The sequence below is a fragment of the Melanotaenia boesemani genome, chromosome 21 (assembly GCF_017639745.1).
Source record: "Melanotaenia boesemani isolate fMelBoe1 chromosome 21, fMelBoe1.pri, whole genome shotgun sequence".
In the NCBI taxonomy this organism is placed as follows: Eukaryota; Metazoa; Chordata; class Actinopteri; order Atheriniformes; family Melanotaeniidae; genus Melanotaenia; species Melanotaenia boesemani.
In genome coordinates this window covers 17087795-17109265 of record NC_055702.1, presented here as the reverse complement: position 1 = coordinate 17109265, position 21471 = coordinate 17087795, and the positions used below count along the sequence as shown (strand labels likewise).

General features: G+C 39.1%; 4 protein-coding genes across 9 annotated transcripts; 2 read left to right on the top strand and 2 right to left on the bottom strand.

The window, feature by feature from the left end:
• The first annotated feature begins 960 nt into the window (after nt 1-960).
• Nucleotides 961-3331, top strand: LOC121632169 (probable crossover junction endonuclease EME2). Of its 3 annotated transcripts, none has more exons than XM_041973397.1 (7): nt 961-1462; nt 1684-1757; nt 1903-1998; nt 2118-2309; nt 2438-2553; nt 2661-2850; nt 2942-3331. In XM_041973397.1, exons 1-7 carry the CDS (start codon nt 1027-1029, stop codon nt 3095-3097), a joined length of 1260 nt encoding a protein of 419 aa, XP_041829331.1. In that variant the 5' UTR covers nt 961-1026; the 3' UTR covers nt 3098-3331. The 3 variants fall into 3 exon arrangements, with proteins under 3 accessions (XP_041829331.1, XP_041829330.1, XP_041829329.1); XM_041973396.1 differs by having other exon boundaries at nt 1636-1757; nt 1906-1998; XM_041973395.1 differs by having other exon boundaries at nt 1636-1757.
• Nucleotides 3332-3789: 458 nt separating this feature from the next.
• Nucleotides 3790-10336, bottom strand: LOC121632170 (SPRY domain-containing SOCS box protein 3-like). Of its 3 annotated transcripts, none has more exons than XM_041973399.1 (7): nt 10249-10336; nt 7672-7807; nt 6477-6654; nt 4967-5154; nt 4748-4850; nt 4535-4660; nt 3790-4414 (listed from the first exon to the last, which is right to left on the bottom strand). In XM_041973399.1, the coding sequence occupies exons 2-7, from the start codon at nt 7798-7800 to the stop codon at nt 3900-3902; spliced, it is 1239 nt and encodes a 412-aa protein (XP_041829333.1). In that variant the 5' UTR covers nt 7801-7807; nt 10249-10336; the 3' UTR covers nt 3790-3899. The 3 variants fall into 3 exon arrangements, with proteins under 3 accessions (XP_041829333.1, XP_041829334.1, XP_041829332.1); XM_041973400.1 differs by having other exon boundaries at nt 10245-10331; XM_041973398.1 differs by lacking the exon at nt 10249-10336 and adding an exon at nt 9219-9348.
• Nucleotides 9561-14026, top strand: nubp2 (nucleotide binding protein 2 (MinD homolog, E. coli)). 2 transcript variants are annotated; one of them, XM_041973401.1, is made up of 7 exons: nt 9561-9925; nt 10311-10426; nt 10528-10726; nt 11275-11429; nt 11703-11813; nt 11996-12065; nt 12529-14026. In XM_041973401.1, exons 1-7 carry the CDS (start codon nt 9910-9912, stop codon nt 12669-12671), a joined length of 810 nt encoding a protein of 269 aa, XP_041829335.1. In that variant the 5' UTR covers nt 9561-9909; the 3' UTR covers nt 12672-14026. The 2 variants fall into 2 exon arrangements, with proteins under 2 accessions (XP_041829335.1, XP_041829336.1); XM_041973402.1 differs by lacking the exon at nt 9561-9925 and having other exon boundaries at nt 10328-10448.
• atp6v0cb (ATPase H+ transporting V0 subunit cb) lies at nt 14020-20973 on the bottom strand. The gene is made up of 3 exons (XM_041973404.1): nt 20693-20973; nt 15036-15219; nt 14020-14483 (listed from the first exon to the last, which is right to left on the bottom strand). Exons 1-3 carry the CDS (start codon nt 20763-20765, stop codon nt 14279-14281), a joined length of 462 nt encoding a protein of 153 aa, XP_041829338.1. The 5' UTR covers nt 20766-20973; the 3' UTR covers nt 14020-14278.
• Between the last annotated feature and the right edge of the window lie 498 nt (nt 20974-21471).

The following is a 21471-nucleotide window of genomic DNA, read 5'->3' as shown; positions in this document are numbered from 1 at the left end:
CCTTCACAATTTCATTGGTGAGGTATGCTGGGAATGCTTCAAGTTAAAATCGTTTGTCAATTTCTTCTTGCAATAGCTTGTTTAATTTTGGTAATTCTTACGTAATGATGGTCATAATGATAACCAGTGATAAAAACTACAGAAGTTACCTGCTGACCTATCTTTGTTTAATAGCAATGTTTGTGTTTGCCAGTAGATGGCAGTGATACCTTTGGCATGTCAACAGTTCAGAGACTTTAATGCGGTTTAAGCAAATTAAAATGTCAGAGGCAACTACAACAATGATGTGAGCTATCTCACAAAACAATACTTTAATGTAAACAGAAACAGCTTTGTCCCTATCATCACAATCATCAATATCACTGATTTCTACAGCTGCAGAAGTCAGAATGTGATTATGATGTACTGAATAAAAATGGTTAAACTGAATTTTTAAGAATTGATTGGCAAAAATATTGTGTCTTTTGAAGACCTTCTGTTCAGCTCACCTTTTCCAAACTTACCACCCAATTTCAGGTCATTAAAGTTTTATAAGCCGCTGGCTAAAATCTGGTGGACTGATACGTCACCCAATTATTTTATTTGATAAAAATATAATAAAATTATAAAATTTCAATAAAACAAAACAGACTCAAAGAAAATAAAGTAAATTAGATCCATTAAAAAATCAGCCCAGGCTTTGATATAGAACTCCACACACTTACACACACATATGTTCTGAGACTTAATCCGGTGAGCAACAGATGTGTAATCTAGTTTGTAGCGCTCCTGGTGACAGCTTTTGTGTCCTTCTACCTTCTGTTGCCTGTATCTAATAAAATACATCAAATTTCCTCTTAGACAGGGTTTATCAGAATAAGAAAAGTTCAATGCCAGCTTCGGTATTTCTTGCTAAATAAAATGGTAAGATAAAGTGCGTTTTGTATGATTTGTCCCTCAGCGGACACCGTCGCAATTCCACACCCGTTGTGTGTTTTCAGATTTGTGTCGGTATATTAATGGAATTTTGCGTCTTCGCCATGTGAAATGTCTGTCCTCCGCAGAGCTAAAACGTGGGAAATATCTGAATCTGAAGACAGTGATGCTGAATCTAAACCCGATTTAAACCGCGATGTTAGCCTTGAGGACAAAGAAGCTAAGAGTTTAAACGACAAGTGCAAAACTCTCCCATCGCCACCAACTAAAACGGACTCTAGTCAAACTTGTGCTTTAACTCCTCCTCGACCAGAAGGCTCCTTGACGCCAAGTCCTGCACGCAAACGCCGCACCAAGGAGGAGATAGAGGTAGACAGGCAGAAAGCAAAGGAGAGGAAGGAAGAGAGGGAGAGACAGAGAGCAGTCAGAGCCCAGGAGAAGGAGGAGAGGAGGCAGGAGCAGCAGAGAAGGAAAGAAGCTGCTGAGAACCTCAAGAGTCTCCGGCCAGAAAACTACATCAAGTGTCTGACTGTCTGCATAGATCCAGGTAGATGCTGCCTTCAAAGACTTTCGGAAATTGTACTTGCATATATTTCTTTGAGCTTTTTTTCTTTAAGGTTTTCTGGCAGCTTAAGTTCTCTAAACTGAAACTAAATTGGGATTTTCACAACAGGAGTGATTGTCCGCGTAGTTGTGATATTTGGGTTTTTGTTTCTGCAGCTCTTCTGCAGCAGAATGGCTCAGATATCTTGCTGGAAACCCTTGCAGGCTGGGAGTGGAAGTTTAACATTGAGAATCAGCTGCTCGCTCACAGCATCACCTGGACCAGAAATGTACCACAAGTAGGTGGATCACACTCTTGAAATACATTTCTGAATGTTTAGTTTGTTTTATATATTTGAGTAGGTTGCTGTAGTTTGTATTTTTTAATGACATGTATTATTTGTCATACCTCTCCCCAGCAAATCAGTACTGTTTTAACTTTAGCAGGGAGAAGAAGGCCAGGTCACTGCGGAGGAGGAGCAAGTGGTCCTGGTCCTGACTCTGGCTGACTTCATGGACATTGTGATCAGCATAAAAAAAGTAATCAGTCTTTTCAAGCTGTAATAACACAAACAAAAAAATCTCTGGTGACTTTGTGATTCTGGTCTCACGAAGGTTGTCTGGGTATGTGTGGGTTACATGATCACGATGCGCTGCAGATGCTGGACAGCGAAGGGGAGGAGACGGAGTTGGGCATTGTCCTCAGTCCTCTTCTGGAGTGTCTTAACCGGGATGCCAAGAAGCTGGTCACTCTGTTGGTGACAGGCTGTGAGCTGGATCACAGGTCAATGTGTTTTCCAGAAGAGATGCTACAATCCAGACTGGGGTTGAATAATCTGGACACTGAGGAGGTTAGTCTACTATAAATTTCTTCTCTCTTGGGGTTTTCCAGCAAGGACACACAGGTGTTAAGTAGTGATATTATCAGAAGGTTGTAGTTTTATTAATTAGAGGATTATTGTATGAAAACCCTCTCTAGGTGCTTGTGTACCTCCAACTCTACAAAAATATCTCACTGGTCTTCCTGGACAGCTGGCAGGACGTCACTGATCATGTGTGTGCAGTCACCAAGGCTTTATCAAAACGCCCTTTCAAGTATGTACTTAGTCATTGTCACATTTGTTCATTTAACAAACCAGATTTTGAAAACTAGCATATATTAGTCTTCCTTCCCTGATAAAATGTCCCTTTTCTTCGTGCAGGCTCCTGACTGAGCCATCAGAGCTGCCCTTTTGTGTGGATGGCTCCTGGGCCAGTGGGGTTCGGGTAGAGAGAGACGGCTCAGGGCTGATCCAGGTGTGGAGCAGGCAGATCCAGCAGCTGAACAGAGTCAGCCCTGCTGTTGCCTCCACTGTGACCACGTCCTACCCATCTCCTCAGCTGCTGCTGCAGGTAGACTTGAGCTCACTGAGAAATTGTTTCTTTAGAGCTCGTACACTCAGCAGTTCATGACACTAATTCTATTATTTAAACATGTTTTAAGGCTTATCAGAACTTGGGATCAGAGGAGGAGAGGAAGGGGATGCTGGCTGGTCTTTTAGTGAAAACTGACGGCAAAGAGAGGCGCATTGGGCCGGAGATATCAGCCAGAATCTACCGCTGCTGCACAGCCCAGAATCCTCAGCTGGTCCTGGACTAATTTCCCCACATGAGAATGTGATTCATGGATCTGGCTTCAGATGACAGCTTGTCACCACTTGGCTACTTTCTAGGAAAGCACTTATTGTACAGATTCAAAGAAGAGTATATATTAATATATGCAAATAATAATGATCAGTTTTTTTTAATTAAAATATTTGCTATGTAATAAAAATCTGTGTGACTTCCACAAACTTATGGGTGAATGGGTGCATAAATATAAGCTGCAACTGAACTCTTTGTTGTATTTTTTATTTCACAGAATTGCCTTAGTAACAAAATTCATAAGTAAAATAGTAACTGTAAATACAAAAACACACTGCTGACAAGCAAAAACACGACCACAACTGATATTGAGGTGAAAGAGTGATTAGAAAATAGTTACAAAAAGTCAGAGTATCAAAACAAAAGAAAGAAAGCAGCTCCTGGAGTCTATTCCTGAGAATATACAATTTACAATTTTCCAGTATGTTTTATTAATTTTTTTATATCATTTTTTATTATTTTAATTTAAATGTATTTTTGTTATCATAGTCTGTTCTGCCTAGAAAGCTGAGCATATTTTAAAATTTAAAGAAAAAAGAAAAAGCATCTTTATTAGCTGAGCAAAAAGAAGAAAATCAGTTAAAATGAGAGTGAATAACAGATAAGGTTAGCACTAAAAGTATCAGCCTTTACATTCTCTTTTTTCCCCTTTCAAGTTAGATAAAACAAGCAGTGATCCACTCAAACACTGATTAAAAGATGAGGAGACATTGTGGCTTGTTAGAAGAAGTGCGTACTAAACCCTTGAAACGGCCACGTCATGTCCAGCGACATCTTTTGCACTGATAATCCTCTGGCTCAGAGCAGCAGCTGTCGTAGTCGCTGCTCGGTGGAGTTGGAGGACAGTGGCAGGTTGTGGAGTCATTCTGAGGTGACGTGTGACAGGGGCAGTGGTATGAGGCCGTTTCAGGAAACAAGCCAGCGCAGGCACTCAGGGTGGGTACGGGGCTTGGGATGGGGCTTGAAGCCAGGCTGATCTCTTCTGGAACATCCTCGGGCAAATAACTCTCCTGCTCTGAGGTGTCGGGTACGCTGCTAAGGGTGAAGACCCAACCAAGTTGTGTCTGGAGCAGGTTGCGCAGGCCTGGTGGGAGGTTCAGGGCGTTAACTACATCTGGGCAGCAGGGCAGCATTTGGCGTAGGCGGGCACAGCAGAGGTACTGCAGGGAGGTGGGAGTGTAGCAGGAACGGATCACCTTCATGCTGCTCTTAGCTGCTGTCGAGCACACCATGGGATAGAACTTTTTGTTCTGCAGCCTGGTGGCAGCAACACCTGTGAAAGAATGGATGAAATGATAAAATTACATTAGAAACATCAGAACAAAGAGACAGGAATCACTTTATTACTGTTTTCTGGAACTTTATGACGGCCATTCTTTGCAGAAAACCCCACCTATGCAGTGCCGATTCTTGTAGAAGGTCAGGGTCCCATGCCACGTGTCCAGGTGCACTCCTATAATTGAGCCTTCACCAAACCGAGAGGAGAACTTCACTTTGTCTCCTCTGTGTTGAAGCAGACCTGTAAAACATAAAAAACATATTCCTTTTAACTGCTTTTTATCAAGGTAAAAACAACCTCCACATAATATAAAAAATGAACCCTTACCTGTATAAGAAAGACCCCAACTATCTTCATCGTTGCCCAGTAGGCTGCCAAAGCTGTATTTGAACTTCTCCAGGTTCACCTCTGAAGTCCCAATCCCCACCATCTACACCAAAAAACCCCCAAACCAAGCAGTAAAACAAAAACACAAGAGCAGAGAATAATTATTACAGTATTTGTACATTCAGAAAAGACACAATCAGATTCTGGGCCTGTACTCACCATATCAGTTCCATACACAGGAGAAGTCATCTTCACTTCCCAGTAGTGTTGGCCGTCTGAAAGCTCCTTGGTGCCGCGGATGGCTGCTGTGCCACAGCTGTAGTCTGAGTGAAAGCTCACCTTCCTGTTGTCACAGCTCAGGAAGGCTCCGGAGGACTTGCACTGTTCATCCCACACCCAGTCGAAAACTGAAAGCACACCGCACAGCTTTGATTTTAAAATGTTCTAACCATACACTGCTACTGGTTTCACCAGCTGTGGGTCAGTCCACCATGAGTTCACAAAAATATTTCAACAGCAGCAGGATGGATTGCTGCATGTATCCACAGTACAGCACCAATGAAGCCCGGTGATGCTGACCAATTCACCAGCTCTCGTCCCCTTAAGGTTGGCGTTTGAGCAGCATTTTACGTGTTGGCTCATTCTCTTCAGGATGACTTGCTTCAAAGTCTACCTCTATTATTGGCTCAAGATATCTGTTATAGCTTCATAACCAAATATGGTAAGTAGTAAGGACACTGCCAGGACATTAGAAATGATTCCAGATAAACAGGTTTACTCTCAATCTAATTCTATGGAAGAAGCTCAAATAATACTGAGCAGATTGGAAATTCTCCAGGCAGATGAGATCCAGCTGCACCTTTTTTTATTTTATTTTATAATCAAATATTTTTGTTGTCCACAGAAAATCTGAATCATTTTCAATGCTTAGAACTTCTAAATGCAAGATTCTCAAGCTTTTTCTCTTCTTTTTTTAAAATTCATTATTATCTATCTTGGTCAAAAGTAATGATTTCCCAAAAATTATTTCCATTTATCTATGCAGTCATTGTTAAATTAGAGGTCCACAGGTAAATGACACTGAAAAAGTCTGTTTGGGTAATAATATGTTCTTTCTCTGTTTGTTGGACGTCACTTTTGATGTTATTTTCTGACTTGTTTAACCCTTTAACTGCCTACTCTACCATTTAGTAGAGCAAATATTTCAGTAACTCTAATTCATTGTTTTAAAATTTGTGGAAATAAATGTACTTGTCATCTCTACCACTTGGTTTGGGTATGTAATGTCAAAAGTAAGTCATTATTATTGTCACAAAGAAATTAAAAAATGTTAGGAAAACTGGTTTCATTGCTCTTTGGTGAGATATTTTAAAGGTTTAACAGGGAAGATTTCTAAATGATCCTTTTGGGCTTCCTTCCCCTCATTCACAGTAATTATTATCTGTTTCCCTTGATGCTATTTGGATCGTTTATTATTGTGCAGTAAATTAACCCACCCTTTACTGCCCACGATGTTTATGTTCAGTAACAACTAGTAAAAATTAATATGTTTGTATAAGTGTCTTTCTCTTCCACATATGACTGTCTTATTGAATCCTGGCTAACTGATATGTAACATGCTGACAAATGACACTGTCAAAGCCTAACATTGTCGTGTCAGTGCCTATTTGTAACATATCCAGCTGTGTTTAGATGGTGTATCACTGTATTCATCAGTTTTTTTTCTCACCCTGCTCCTCCTCTCCACAGAGGCAGTCACTTGTGATGCCGAAACCTGGGCTGAACTCTTCCTGCTTCTCACACTGGCAGAAAGACTCTCCCATCACTGGTGCTGTGCTGGGCAAGGCCATCACCGTAGAGACTGTTTGGGTTCCAGCCAGGTAATCCACCTCCAACTCCAAGCTGATCTAGTTGACACAAACAATACAAACAGTGTCTTGTAAGTCCACAGACGTGGCCATGCTCCAAGGGCTCCCAGGGCTCCAAGGGCGTTAACTCAGAAGCAAGGAGAGGAATTCACTCCAGCAGAGGAGCCTGAGGGTTTTATTTAATGAATGTGCAGTTCTACGAGCAGGCAGGAGGTCTTTGTGTCTCTGGCAGCAGCCACTAAAGGTTGTTAACCCTATAATGCCACATGTATGATATTTGATCATTTTATGGTAAAAACCTTTGCGAAAATCCTGTTGTACACAATCTGATACTTGTCTTCTGCCACCTGGTGGACACAATAATAATACAAGAATAAGCTACAAGAATTTTGACACATCACACAGTAACACATTGTAAATATACAAAGATTATTTTTAGTTATTTATTTTTGTATTTTGTTAAAGGGCCAAATAAAGAATTTAGATTAAAAAAATGAACTTTTCTCCCCATTTTTTCTTGGGTCGTGCTTTAAAGGGTTAGGCCTGAACTGTAAGAATAATAATTCAGCAGCGTTGCAGTCTACAATCAGCAGATCCAAATGTGAACTCTTGAGTCTTTTTTTTTCAACACTTGTCTAGATTGGCTTTTCCCTAAAAGGTTTGTGTATCTTATTGGTGCTAGAAGTCATGTGTGTTAGTAAGTAAAATTAGAAGCCTTCCAAAAATACTGGACCTCCTCTGCTTGTCTTTGGAGCATGTCTTACATACAGCCATTACAGAAACGGGACATCCTGCTGGAAAACTATTGGTCTTAAGGTAAAAATATGGCCATGGCTTCTCTTTGATCACCATATTTGTTCTGAAGCCAAAAATATAGGATTCAACCATTTACCATAGTCTAGCAACAAGGAAAGGGTGCTCATTCCACAATTATAACATACTTTCCCTTTATCTGAATTCCTATTTAATTAATTTCCTATTAAATAGCCATGTTTTTTCCCAATTTATTTTACATGTTTAACCTATTTTTTGTCTTTTCAAACTCCAGCATCTCACCTGTGTCACTGTTTGACTGTCCCACTCTTCTCTGTCAGTCGTCTGGACCATGGCCATGACATCTGTCTCCTGCCGTGTTTCACTCCAGCCCAAATGTCGAGCTCGGCCATTCCTGCCTCTTCTCAGCATGGCAGTTCTACAGACAGCCAACACAAGACCTGATGACCAGCTGGAATACGTGCAGGAGGCCATGTTCTTTTTATTTATGGCCAGCAAGGTCAGTGTTGACCTCCTGTCTGGCATAGTATTCACTCTTTGATTTTTAACATTTAGGTCACTTCATCTGATGACACACTTTCCAAGAGTCCTCAGAGAGGCTGTGATCTACCACTTCACATTGTTATTATACTTCTTTGATGTCTTAAAAACTATAGAAGTTTAAAAGTCTGTTTATTTAACTTTCCTTCCCTTTTTTTCACAGTCTGTAAAGCTGCTAAACATCCTTATGAGGAAATGTTCCTAAAAACTATAGAAGTTTAAAAGTCTGTTTATTTAACTTTCCTTCCCTTTTTTCACAGTCTGTAAAGCTGCTAAACATCCTTATGAGGAAATGTTCCTTGTCACCAGCAGACTTATCTTTGTGTGCTAGCACTCCTATTTCTATCTGCCCCATATGTCACAGTTGGCAACATGAAGTCTTCCTATGCACATGCTCAACCTCTTAACCTAACCCTCTGCTTTGCCACTGTATGTCTGTTTGTTACAATAGCTTCCCCAGCAGGTCACATGATGCCCCAATATGAAAAGCAAATCAGTTATATCTGTTTATCACATTCACAGTAAGCAATCAGTACAATCACATTTCTGCAGTGTTCTGCATTCTTGAAAAGCATCCTTTAAAAAAAAAAAAGGCTGACTGACAAAGGAATCACTCAGAGGGCTTACATAGATCCCACTTACTTTGGATGAAACAATATTGCTCTTTATTCCAAGTATAATAGATTTATTCTATATTGCAACAACCTAGTGACAATTTAAAAAATATGCTGGGTCTTTGTATCCTTAACTCTTCCCCTGATGGCATGCCTAATGCCAGGACAGAACACAGCAGCTGGTTGCTGCTTTACAGGCAGGTACAGCAGATGATAGCATGCATTTAGATTAGTTAGAGTAGAGCAGGTTTCATTTAATTGGGCCTTACCCTACATACTGTGAATGCATTTAATGAAGGTCTGAGTCAGGACAAACAGAACTACTTTGGAGTGTCGACGTACTCATGGATATTATATAAATTCAGCCCCATTGAGATGAGCAATGATTAAAACACAATGGTAATCAAAATCTTTCTGACAAACTTTTTACTGACATCCACCAGAATATTGTCTATTTAGAAGACAAATCAGTGCATCAACACTATAATTTATTTAATGCACTATAATGAATTATAACCTTATAATATCATCAAAAGAATCTAAATCTCTCTGCAACTAGTTTCCTCAAAAATCTCACATTTCCCAACAGTCTACTTTGTTGTTACTTAAAACCATTATCAAGCACAGAACAGCAATACCATGTCTGTTTGAAAAGCAATTAAGATAAGCTCTTACCGTACAGTAGTCTTCCTATACGCTGTCTTACAGTGGCTCATTCAAATGCCAGTGCTCCTCTCTATATCTGTCTGTGTGACAGCTGCAGTGCACACTCCGTCCTACTTCTAAGCAGGATAGAAGTAAACACAACTTCACCACGCCCTAATTGTGCTTCTATTGGGTACAACTTGTACGGAGGAGGAGTTCATATTATCGTACTGTGTTATCTACTTGAAGTAGCTGTGGCATTTTTAGTACAAATGTTTAAGACGCGCTAGATAAAACCTTCTGGCCCTGAGTACTGTTTTTTAATGCTACTTTATAAATTTTACTAATCTGGTGGGTTATATTTTTTAATTAAAGAAACGGGTTTGAAATATTTTCTGTCGACAATTAGACAAAAGAGGGAGACAAAAGAGAGAGATCTTAACAAACGGCTACTAATTCCTTGTAAAGTCGTTTGTGTTAAAACAAGAATTTTTAATCTGTTTTCCTGTCGCTCAGGTTATCAATTTCAGAAAACCTGAGCGACAGGAGAAAAAATGGAATACAACTAGTGTTTATGATAGACCTGAATGCACCATTTTTTCGCCCCGCTGGTCGATTGGTTGCTTTGTGAAAGAGGCGGAACTTATATTAATCACGTGTTTAGTGACGAGAGCGGAAGTTTTAGTGTATTTAGCGTGTGTTCAAGTTAGGTCTAAAAAGCATGGAACAAAACAAAGGTAGGTGTAAGTTACAAATCAAAAGAAAAAAATACTCATGGATTCGTAGTTAATGATAGTTTTATCATTCTCACTTTCGTTGAATACCTTTATGTTAAGAGTGGCAGCTGACAATAAATTTAGCTAACTGGTTAGCCCATGCTAACAGGAACTCGAGCTCAAGTTTTGATATTGACTGAACTGTCACCTGCTGAAACTTGTGATTAGTTCCGACTCAAATATAAGAGCCAACCAAAATATCTTAATAGGAGCTATTGCTTGTAAGAACTTAGATGTTTAATATATATATATATATATATATATATATATATACACTCACTAACCAACTTGTGACCCCCGCATCACCAACTGCGACATTTATTTTCCACTCTTCTTTCTATGTGAGATGGGAGTTTGGCGCAGGTACGACATGTTGTGTTAATACTGTCCGGAAAGGGTGGTGTGGGAAAGAGCACCATCACCACAGAATTAGCCCTGGCTCTCAGGCATGCTGGCAAGAAGGTGAGAAGCAGTCACTTCTACTGTAAGTCTTTTACTCAGTATACAATACCGCCTGTGTTCATACAGATCAGTCAAGACCATCAACTTTGTGTTGTCATCAGGTTGGCATCCTGGATGTTGACCTTTGTGGGCCCAGTATCCCCCGTATGTTGAATGTAGGCCGGCCTGATGTGCACCAGTGTGACTCAGGCTGGGTACCGGTCTACACTGATGCCCAGAAGAGCCTGGCTCTGATGTCCATTGGTTTCCTGCTGGAGGACCCAGATGAAGCAGTGGTATGGAGGGGTCCAAAGAAAACAGGTATGTTATGTGTAGTAAAACAGGTGTTTGCACCTACAACACTTGTTTCAACACAATTTGAAACTATGATGGTGCATTCCCACATATTATAGCCATGGGAGTATTATTAAAGACAGGTCAGATGTACAATGTTACCTATATTTTTAAAGAAACATAGAGGTCCACAAAGGCTACTTAGACACATTCTATATCTGTCACTTTGTCTTTGAGGACAGATATACACTTGGTCTACAGGATTTTGGTAAGGTTGTCTTATTTAGTCTGGATTTTTGACCGATACCCTGCTCAAAGCTCGTATTTATTTCCTTAGTTTTAAAACAAAATTTAGAGGCTTTTTGTGAGTTTTCAATACCATCAATAGTTCATGGTGGTGAATTGGTCTGTTTAAAGTCTAGTTGGGCTGGCTAATGGGTGACGATTTGAATTTGTGTAGCAAAACGAGCATTTTGATTGAGTTTGTCAAATAAAACCTCTTGTGTGGCCTGTTTGTTTTGCACTTCTCTGCTAAGCATTCTTCCCATTTTTTTTTTTATTATTCTGCCCTACAGCTTTGATTGGCCAGTTTGTATCAGATGTAGCCTGGGGGGAGCTTGATGTGCTGCTGGTGGACACACCACCAGGGACATCTGATGAACATTTGGCTGTACTGGAAAACCTTAAAAAACAGAGAGTGGATGGAGCCATTTTGGTTACCACACCTCAGGTAAGCAGTGGATGTCAACATAAGTTTACAAATTTGGAGAAGGAGAAAGTCTCAGGGACACAGGGAGGGTTCACAAGACACATCTACTCCCATTATGTTGCTTTGTTTGTTACCTTTTCATCTATATGTGCTGTCTGGTGAGATGAGTCATCTTCAACATTTGTTCTACAAGTACAGTCCAAAATGTTGAGATTAAGCATTTATTAATGTTCAGTTGGGAGAAAACTGAATATGCATAACTTGCTATTAAATTATGTCTTGTGTTGACTACAGGCAGTATCAACAGGGGACGTGAGGAGAGAAATCACCTTCTGCAAGAAAACAGGTGTACGGATACTGGGCATTGTAGAGAACATGAGTGGCTTTGTTTGTCCACATTGCTCTGTAAGTAAATTTTTGTACAGCAGCTTGACCAGATCAGAAACTAGTTTTAAAAATGCAATATCTGAGGTTGCCAAATTTTTAAAACTAATTCACCTGTTAAGAGGTAACTTAAATATTAACTCAAATTTGATTATATTAAAAGATAGTCTGAACACATCCTTTTCAATACTATTATTTTACAGGAGTGCAGCAACATTTTCTCAAAGGGTGGAGGTGAAGAGTTGGCTAAACTAACTGGATCAGCGTTTTTAGGTGAGATGGAGGTAACAAAATGTAATGTCAGTTTGCAGCCACAAGGTGTCGCAAGACACCTTAAGAGCTCATTTGTAGGAACTCATCACTCATGCCATGTGGCTAAAATGGCTGATCCAGATTCTGCTGCAGCGGAGGATTTAAAAAGACATTGTTGGATGAATGAGAAGCAATCAATAATTCTTGGTCAAATGAATAGATTACTTAATGGTTCCTCTCAGTAGTTACCAGCTTTGTGTGCAGATCAATCACTAGAGTAATGATGCAGATAATTCAATCTACCCTGCAGCAGTAAAAGACCAGCTTTATTTGACAGTGGTATATGAGATTTTTCCTGTTAGGTAAACTACATTGTCTCCACAAAGGTTTAGTTTAAAACTCCTGAACACTTCATTTTAACCATTAGTGTGATACTAAGTTGTGCGATTGACTGGCTCAGTTATTATCCGTCTTCTCATTTCAGGTTCTGTGCCCTTGGATCCTCTTCTCAGTGCTAGCATGGAGGAAGGCAAAGACTTCACACAGTCATTTCCTGACAGTGCTACATTCAGTGCTATCAGCGTTATTTGTCAGACTCTGCTCAGCAGCCTTGAAACAGATCTTTGATCATAATGCAGTTGTCATTTTTGTAGAAACCAAGATGTTTCACACACATCCTGTATAAACAACACATGTACAGATTATTTTCACTTGTTCAGGCTTTAGGAGCAGTTTTTTTTTCCTTCTAAGTGCTGCATTTGCATTTCTTGTGGTAAGATTTTCAGCTCTTGCAACAGAAACAGATACATGCTGCAGTTGTGACTGCTTATTTCTGTTTTGTATTTCATTTTGTAATTTCACATGTAATGTAGCTTGTGTAAAACGTGAAATGTCAGTAAAATACGCAATGTTACAAACACATTGTGTTTAGAAGTCAGTCGAAACTAAGTTGGAATCTTCTTTAATTGCGAGAATGTTCACGTTGATACATCAGGATAACTTCAATACCAGTGCTCATACAGGACTGTCGACTGGTGCTGCAGTAAGACGCATCAGCAGCAGTTCCATTTCCAGAAATTAAACTCCAGATCAAATTTGGTCCATTCTTCACATGAAAGTACACCAACTGCATCCGATTATTGCAACGTGCTTAAATACAATGCCTTTGATACTTTACTATAAGTTGTTTTAAATCTTGTTGAAATGACAGGTTCTTTCTGGTCTGGATAAAATTTTCTGAAAACAGCCTGCTTATCAGGTTCATATTCCAGCAGCAACAAAACACTGAACCTCATGCAGGATTTTAACGGTTGGAATGAGGAAGAGGAGCTACATCGACAGATGAAACATGAGGGTGTGAATAAGATGGAGAGGAGATGAAATGTGAAAATTACACTTGTGAGACCCAACACGGGGCACACACACCTTTAATGCAAACAGCAGTACTACAGGAAAAACACTGAAGTTTGAAAATGTTTGCGTAATGATTAGAATACAGCTAAACACAAAACTCCCACTCCACCAGCAACATACTAAAGGCAATCTTATTAAACCAAGAATTACATCCAGAGGAATTCCAATCACTTATCACAATTAACCCACAGTGCATTAAATCTATCTATAGATATTTATATGTCTGTATATATTTATATATGTATATATCCTGAACAATTAGACTTTTGCTGCATTTAACAGTTCGAAGAACAATTTCTTATAAATAAAATCAGTGGAAAAAAAAATCTTAAGTCCATACACATTTTTTTTTTTACAAATAGATCCTCAAGATTAATTCAGAATTTCTGTCAACTCCCAAGTTGATATGGGAGGAGAAAAAGCTGTGTGGCCCTTTGGTCAGCTCTCTAAGACCAGAGGCCAAGCTGCCCTTAGCTGGCCTCAAAGCCTGAAATAAGTGGAGGGGAAAAAAAAGGAATACTACAATTTTTTTTCCTTTTTTTTTTTGTCTTATACACGCACGCACGCACGCGCACACACACACACAAGACAGACAAATCACTACATTGCGCATTTACAAGTTGACTATCAAACTGGGACGACTGTACACATTGTTGAGATAAGACCATATTTGTGGAGCCATTTTAATTAATTTTTTCCTCCACCTTCACTTCTTTCATCTTGCATGGCAGAAATTTTTCCAACATTTTTTCCCCCATTTTACACGTTTCCCTCCAGCAGCAACGTAAAGGACTGATCTTGTAGTGGAGATGTTTGGAAATTTATTTTGTGGAGAGAATAAGGGCAACGATGAGCCCATAAAGGCCGAGGACCTCAGCGAAAATCAAGATGAGGATCATGCCCACAAAAAGCCTTGGCTGTTGAGCTGTGCCCCTCACTCCTGCGTCACCCACGATGCCAATAGCGAAGCCTGCTGCCAGCCCACTGAGGCCCACGCTCAGCCCAGCTCCGAGGTGCATGAAACTCCTACACAAAGAGAAGCACAACATTAAGCACAAAGTTGTTGATTGTGTAATCTAGGTCAATAATTTAGGTGCATAGATGACTACATTATGCAAGTGAAAGTCTGAACATCTTTAATTTTTGTGTCATTCACTTTATCCACTCTTCCCACATTCTGCTACTAGAGAGCAGAAATAGTTCTCACAAACCCCCAAATTTCAGAACAGAATATCTTCTTGTAACTGCCAAATAAAATGTTAATACCAGGAGGATTATCTCATTAGCATGAGACAGCTAGTTAATACTGGAGAACAGATTAGCAACAGAAACAATGTCCTAAGCATGTGTGGTGATGTGATAAAAGTGGCGGTTCTTGAGTCACTTAAGAAAACTGAATGAGTTTTGGTTTTAAGTCAGGAGATTCACCAGTGTGGATCTTGCATGTGTAATTATTGGACCCAACAGGTGTAGGAACTTCATGGCAGGACTGACTCCAGAGAGACTAAATAAGACCCTAAACTTTGCCCAAAATTACATAAGTTGGATGTTAAAATATGACAGATGATTTGAACTCACTTGAAAAGTGTGATCTTCTCAGAGGTGCTGTTGGCAATCAGCACTGCTACTACCAGGCCGTAGATGGCTATGATACCCGCCATGACAACAGGGATAATAGACTTCATGATGAGCTCTGGCCTCATCACAGACATGGCAGCAATGCCTGTGCCGCTTTTTGCTGTGCCATAGGCTGCTCCCAAGGCTAGAAGAAAAGACAGAAGACATGTTTAACAGGACAGCGAAATGGAGTTTAGATCCATACTATATACACCGCAATGTATAATGGGTAAGCAGACTGATGACAGGAACCAATGAGCACAGTTGAACTCTGAAGCAGAAGTGAGATAAAGCAACAAGACAACCGTTATGGATTCTGTTCCCCTTAAAAACCCAACATTGCTTCACAAGGGGGATTTTTCTTCTGTCAAAAAGAAAGAAAGTTACATTTTCTCTTCATAAAGATACTATGCAAACAAATCATCTGCCTAACATTTTCCCCTCACATCTTAAGGCTCATTCAGCTATAGCAGATTCTGAAATTTCTCCTTCGGCCAAACAGCTGCTGTTTAATCCCTGACTGAAAAACATAATTTGGCTTTAGATTTACAACTGTTCTCACAAAAACTAAATACAAAAGGCAGATCAAGTGCAGGATGGGCACCAGGGGAAACTGGCATTTTACTTTCCTGCAACGTGTGCTGTGTGAACCATACTAGTCTGTGGCCACCATCTCTGTAATCTAATGGGGAGGAGAACAACAAAGAGCTTAATCAGCAAGCTTAGCTCTGTCAGTCTGAGAACACCACAGAGAAAACTTGGTGCCACCTACGTCACACAAAATTGAGTCTGATGGAAAGAGCAGAGGGAACGAGAAAAATCAATAGTCAGCCAAGTCCAAAATTAGAAACAACAGCAAATGAATACAAAACAGCAACCGTCTATTAATAAGTGGCTACAATTCTGCTTGACAACTTACAGGTGAGACAGCGTGTCATTTGCAATATCATACAAGACCTTTCAGAGCAGGCCAGCATGTCGTGCAGCAGAGACAGACTGGTTTGGCAAGACACTCAAACCTTGTCTTTGTGTGTATGCACGTGTATCAAACACATTTGTTTAAAAGCTACTTATTTGCCAACTTAAAAGCTACTTATCCATTTAAAAACTACAGACTTTTTTTTGCCACATTCAAATTGAACTTTATATGGGTTTGCAGTTCCTGTACTATAAAAACAGAGTTCAACACATTTTGCCAAAATGGGTAACTGACAGTCAGTAGCTTCCCTTTAACCAACCCAAGTACAGCTACCCTGTAGAACAATACTGACAAAATTCCAGAACTGTCTATTTTTGAGGCTTTTTATGATATTTGGTGGATTAGTGTACAAACAAGGGTCTGGCAAGGTCACTTCCTTGGCTCTTCATAGCTAACACACTGATGATGATTAAATCTGAAGTCTCGAAGTCATTCTTGGGAGACAGTTGTGTGTATGCAACCTGAGGTGTCCTGCACTGTTCTTCTCAATTTTTGCATGTACTAAGCCTGGAGATGGTGCTAGTTAACTACACAACTAGCTGTGAGGCTTTCAGACAAAAAGGATCTAGAGGCAGGATCTTCAAATATGTACATGGCACCTAGCCATGTTCCCTTTTTCTTACAGTGATTTATCACTAGACTGATGCCATCAGTTCAAAGTAAATCGCTATTGCCCATCTAAAGAGATTTGTCTGAGAGCAACTGGGTGCTGTTTTTGCAAACTTGACAAAAGCAAGAAAAAGACCATCTTAGTTTTCTTTTTAAAATTTGTGAACATGCCACTAAAATGTTGTAAAACAAATTATACCTACTATAGCAGATTCGTACTGAAACTGACAAAAATAGTAATTATAAGATATTTTTATCCACTAAAACAAACCTTGTCATATTTTTTCCTCTTTGGCAATGCCAAGCATTCTGGACTGTGCTTCTGTTATAAAAGCAATATATAAAGCTAATTTAGGTGTAGAACATGCAGAAATACCTTTTAAAAGTCATGTAACCATACAATAAAAATTAGTCATTGTTAGTAATATTATGCCTCTGTCCATTATTTACTCATAGGCTTGTGGGGTGAGAGAAAAGAGAAACCGGCAACTTTAAATACTGTTATTCTGTTCTGATGATTAAAAGGTTTGATCTGTGCCAGTGTGGCATCTGCAGCGGTGTGCAGGCAGAACCTCTGGGTTTTAATCCTAATCCTCTCAGCTTAGGTAAAGAGGTTTTACCACTTCTCTTTTTTTTTCTCCCTGCAGAATATTTGATATATGGGATGCCCTATGACGTCTTGTGATGTCAGAGCAGGAAATGCCTCTAGCAAGGGATGATCTTACATGCAAAATGCCCACGCAACAGACAGCTGATACAACTGTTCCAAATTGCGGGTAAATGGGGAATGGGGAAACACAGGTTTTAAGGAGGAAATAATCTCAGGAAGATACTGAAGAAATAGATGTAAAACTGGTAACTGTTGACTTAAAATTGCATACTGGCTGTACAATGTACAATACACTAAAGTTCAATAATGAAGTTGAAAATAACATTATGGTTTACATGTTTATGTTTGTCACCATCAGGACATTTAGACTGATTTCTGAAATAGTTATAAATAAAAAGGGAGTTCATAATTATCTGACTGCTTGTATTCATTGATGAAGAAAGTTGCAATGTGCAGCAATAAAGAAAACTGAAGAAGCAAAACATAGTGATGCATCGTTGAATCTAATCGAATCGTTGACAAGATGATTGAATTGTGAGACCAGTGAAGATGCACAGCATTAATACCAACTAAGGTTAAAAAATTATATTGGTTGGATGCTACCCTATTAGAAATATGAATCCCAAATGCTGCACATGATATTGAAGGGATTCATAACAGGTCAAAATAATGTAGTTTAACATTTAGTATGTAGAGCTACATTGGGAGTGCAAACATGTATTATAGCAAAACAGGAAGGGTAGACAAAGCAGAAGCAAATACACCACAGAAGTAGTGCTTTTTGTCCTATGTATGACACCTCGAGTGCAACCTGCTCTGGGCCAGGCATCTGAAAGTTGCTTCAGAGCCAGTACTAGACTATAAAGACAACGCAATATCTCCTCAGTGTAGAGAAGTCACAGTAGCATACATACCATTTCTTAAAATATTCCCATAAAATGAGACTTTTCCTTTTCTTTCACACAAACCTGATCAGAAAAAACATTTTAACTAAGCCATCCACTGGTTTTAACATCAGAAATCACATGACTTGTAATCAACCCCTAAACACATGACAGACTTTGAACCGCAACCTCAGCCTCCCAGCTTGTGTACTTTAACTTTCAGTTAACCTGTAGCCTGTGTTTCTGTGATGTCAATAAATCCTCAAGACATGCAATATACTCCCAGCTGATTCTTCAGTCATTAAGAGTCTGTTCATCCCATCACATCCCTTCTTTCTGCCAGCATGAACCCCTCCCTACCAGCTAATTCCCCAACTGTTACTCAATAACCAGTACTACTGGTATTCTCATGGGGAACCACGATCAGGCTACAATTTCCTGTTACTACACGTTAAACTACATTAGTCACAGCATCAGAGATGGTTTTGGTATCATGCTTCTAATGTATGGTAAATTCTTTACTTGTCAATGGGTAGGGCTGGATGATTGATTGAATTTCCCATTTCTGAAAATTTAATTTCATGAAAAAAAAAAAAAAAAGAAAAAAAAAAAGAAAAATCTAGATATTTTTCTCCCCCTCTTATATATGCACCACAAATGCTCTCCTTAGGCTTCCACAGTTTGCAGCGTGCTCAGGCCCCCCCCGCACCAGAACAGTGTTTGTCTGAAAGCACTAACAGATATACAGTGTAGTGAGCCATTACTGCAGGAATTTAGCTGTGCATGTAACCGCAGTGAGAAATTATGCTGTCTGAGATTTCAGAAGATAACAAAGAGTTTGTGAGCTGAAGTTAAGAGACAACCTACATCAGGGGAATTATTTTCATAGCTGAGCCCATATGATAAGGTCATAAGTACCATATGATCCAGATTGAAAGCGATCCCAAATCCAGATGTGTTACATATCTCTATGCAAGATATGAAGCTGTTTATATGATGAAAAAAATATTTTATATTTTTTGCTGTCATTCATTCATATAAATAAGTAAATAAAACTTATACACATTTTGCATGGAAAACTAAGTTTACTGTTGCTATTATTAAGTTTAATGTGTTTTAAGAAAGAAAAGGGGAAAAAAAATTAAAATTGGAAAATTGGATTTTGTTTGAAAAAAAAAAAAAAAAATATCTGACATTTTATTTTTAGGCCATATCGTCCAGTCCTATCAATGGGTCAACATTTCCTTAGTATTTGAAATTCCTCTTAAGGCCTGAAGCTAAAAAAGGTCAATTCCTCTGTAAATGGTCAATAAAATAATTTGTAAGTTACACATCAGAGCAGCACCCAACCTAGCAATTATGCTAGTCACATGTAGGCATTTTCTGCTATCTAGACACCATTGGTATACGATGCAACTTGGTTTAAACTAGATTAAAATGGCATACTAGGGAAACATCCATTAAACAACTCTGACCAATTACAAAACAATCCAGTATCAAAGTCCACTACATGTATCGCTTTAACAACACAAACCATAACAAGGAGGTGTTCAATGTGATTCCCCATGGGAAAAATAAACTGAAAATATTTAATGCAGACTTTATAACTTAAAAATTAAAAGTAATATTTCAGAAAAATCAGTAGCCAGATGGCAAGTCAGAAGTCTCGTCATGTGATAATCATGTGACCATGAGCCATTTGTCTGAGCAGTAAGGAAGTTAACCAGCTGATCGTGGTTTCCAAGAGTCATCCAAGTTATGAGTCCCTTTCAATAAAATATAAATGGCATAACACGTCGCGCTTATGATTCTACTGTTTTTTGTGGCAATAAACGATTGCAATTATGTAGAATGGCGTTAATAAATCTTTAAATTTATAACCGGTTGGAGAGCTCCACTTTTACACATTTAATACATCTAATGGCGTTATTTAACACGATTTGTTAAGCTGGGTGGCATCTTGTGAGAAAGATGGCAATTATCCCGAATAATTCAGGAAACAAACAAGCAATTTAGGGAATGATTAATCAAACATGCATATAAGAAGAAAAACTTTGGACCACTAGTGACTATTAAGTTGCATAAATAAGATATTATCATTCGATAAGATGAGGTCCTGCCTTGCCCTTTCGTTTCAGTTAAAGCACATTACCGAACGAGGCTAACGTCAAAGCTAACTTATGGAGTAGACAACTGTTTAACTGGTCTTGACTAGTCTTTAATGTCTTAATGTTTATGTCTACGGATATTTCGCAAAAAAAAGTGTGCTAATTAATAATCAAAATGAGCATGTTCAAAATAATCCAAAGTCACGGTTTGCCCTGCTAAAGCTACATACAGGGTAACTCAACATTAGCATTGCAACGTTAGCAAGCTAACAGATTGGCTTCAAATGAGCTTCATGATTAGCATCACGGCAGACAAGCCAAACACATCATAAAATTGTACCCATGCAAAAAGACAGTACGGAGTTGATAGAAGTATATATGTAATGATACAAGCACCTAAAAATTAAAGGAAATTGTGTAATATTTACCGCTGAACACCATAGCCGCAGAGGCACCCATCACTGCGAAGAACGGTGAGTATTCGGGGGTTTCGCTCGACATTCTTTCTCACACAATAGTGTACAAAAATAAAGGAAATTTACAAAATTAATTATTACTGATGAGTCAAAAAAATGGCACTTCGCGTAAACTATTCGAAGGCCACGGACTTGGAATGCAAAACCGGGTGAAACAGGAACCGTCTGATCATCTAACTAACAGTGTAAACGGGACAGTCACGACTCTTCTGATAAATACCCGGCGCAGCAGCACAAAATGGCGAAGCGGAAAGTATCACCTGACTGGCCGTATGGACAAAACCTATTATTGACTGGGTGAGGGGGGTGAAACAAAACAATGTTCGTAAACGGCGAAGCGTGCAACACAATGCATATTTAAACGAAAAAATCGTAAATTTGTAATTTTATATAACGGATTCCAGTTCAAGGTTGAGTGTTACTTTTTTTTGTTGTTTATTTTGTTTATTATTTTGACGCTCACCCCTGTCATTCAGCACTTTGGTGTGCTCCGCTGCAGGCTTTCCCTTTGATTTCTACGTATTCACCTTTGAGAGGCAGAAGGATGAAATGATGATGGGGAAATGCAAGGGTGTGGAGAGACAGTGTTAATCTGATACTTGTGTACATGATATCTAAGGTGTAAAATGAACACACCTATTTAAATTAGTATTTCTACATTATGTGAATGTTATGTGTTACGTTTAGGAGACTTTTTTCCAAATATGGATCTATCTATTAATGCTGTTGAT

What these genes read in the sequence shown, in the direction of transcription:
- atp6v0cb (XM_041973404.1), bottom strand. Translation starts at nt 20,765, where the DNA reads ATGTCGAGCGAAACCCCCGAATACTCACCGTTCTTCGCAGTGATGGGT. An exon ending in TGCGGCTATGGTGTTCAGCG is followed by an intron (nt 15,220 to 20,692) that starts GTAAATATTACA and finishes CTTTTCTTCTAG; the next exon opens with CCTTGGGAGCAGCCTATGGC. An exon ending in GAGAAGATCACACTTTTCAA is followed by an intron (nt 14,484 to 15,035) that starts GTGAGTTCAAAT and finishes CTCTTTGTGTAG; the next exon opens with GAGTTTCATGCACCTCGGAG.
- nubp2 (XM_041973401.1), top strand. An exon ending in GAGGGGTCCAAAGAAAACAG is followed by an intron (nt 10,727 to 11,274) that starts GTATGTTATGTG and finishes TCTGCCCTACAG; the next exon opens with CTTTGATTGGCCAGTTTGTA. An exon ending in TTGTTTGTCCACATTGCTCT is followed by an intron (nt 11,814 to 11,995) that starts GTAAGTAAATTT and finishes ATTATTTTACAG; the next exon opens with GAGTGCAGCAACATTTTCTC.
- LOC121632169 (XM_041973395.1), top strand. Translation starts at nt 1,027, where the DNA reads ATGTCTGTCCTCCGCAGAGCTAAAACGTGGGAAATATCTGAATCTGAA. An exon ending in TTGTGATCAGCATAAAAAAA is followed by an intron (nt 1,999 to 2,117) that starts GTAATCAGTCTT and finishes GATGCGCTGCAG; the next exon opens with ATGCTGGACAGCGAAGGGGA. An exon ending in CTCCTCAGCTGCTGCTGCAG is followed by an intron (nt 2,851 to 2,941) that starts GTAGACTTGAGC and finishes ACATGTTTTAAG; the next exon opens with GCTTATCAGAACTTGGGATC.
- LOC121632170 (XM_041973398.1), bottom strand. Translation starts at nt 9,259, where the DNA reads ATGAGCCACTGTAAGACAGCGTATAGGAAGACTACTGTACG. An exon ending in CTGTGGAGAGGAGGAGCAGG is followed by an intron (nt 5,155 to 6,476) that starts GTGAGAAAAAAA and finishes GTGTGCTTTCAG; the next exon opens with TTTTCGACTGGGTGTGGGAT. An exon ending in CTGTGTATGGAACTGATATG is followed by an intron (nt 4,851 to 4,966) that starts GTGAGTACAGGC and finishes TTTTTGGTGTAG; the next exon opens with ATGGTGGGGATTGGGACTTC.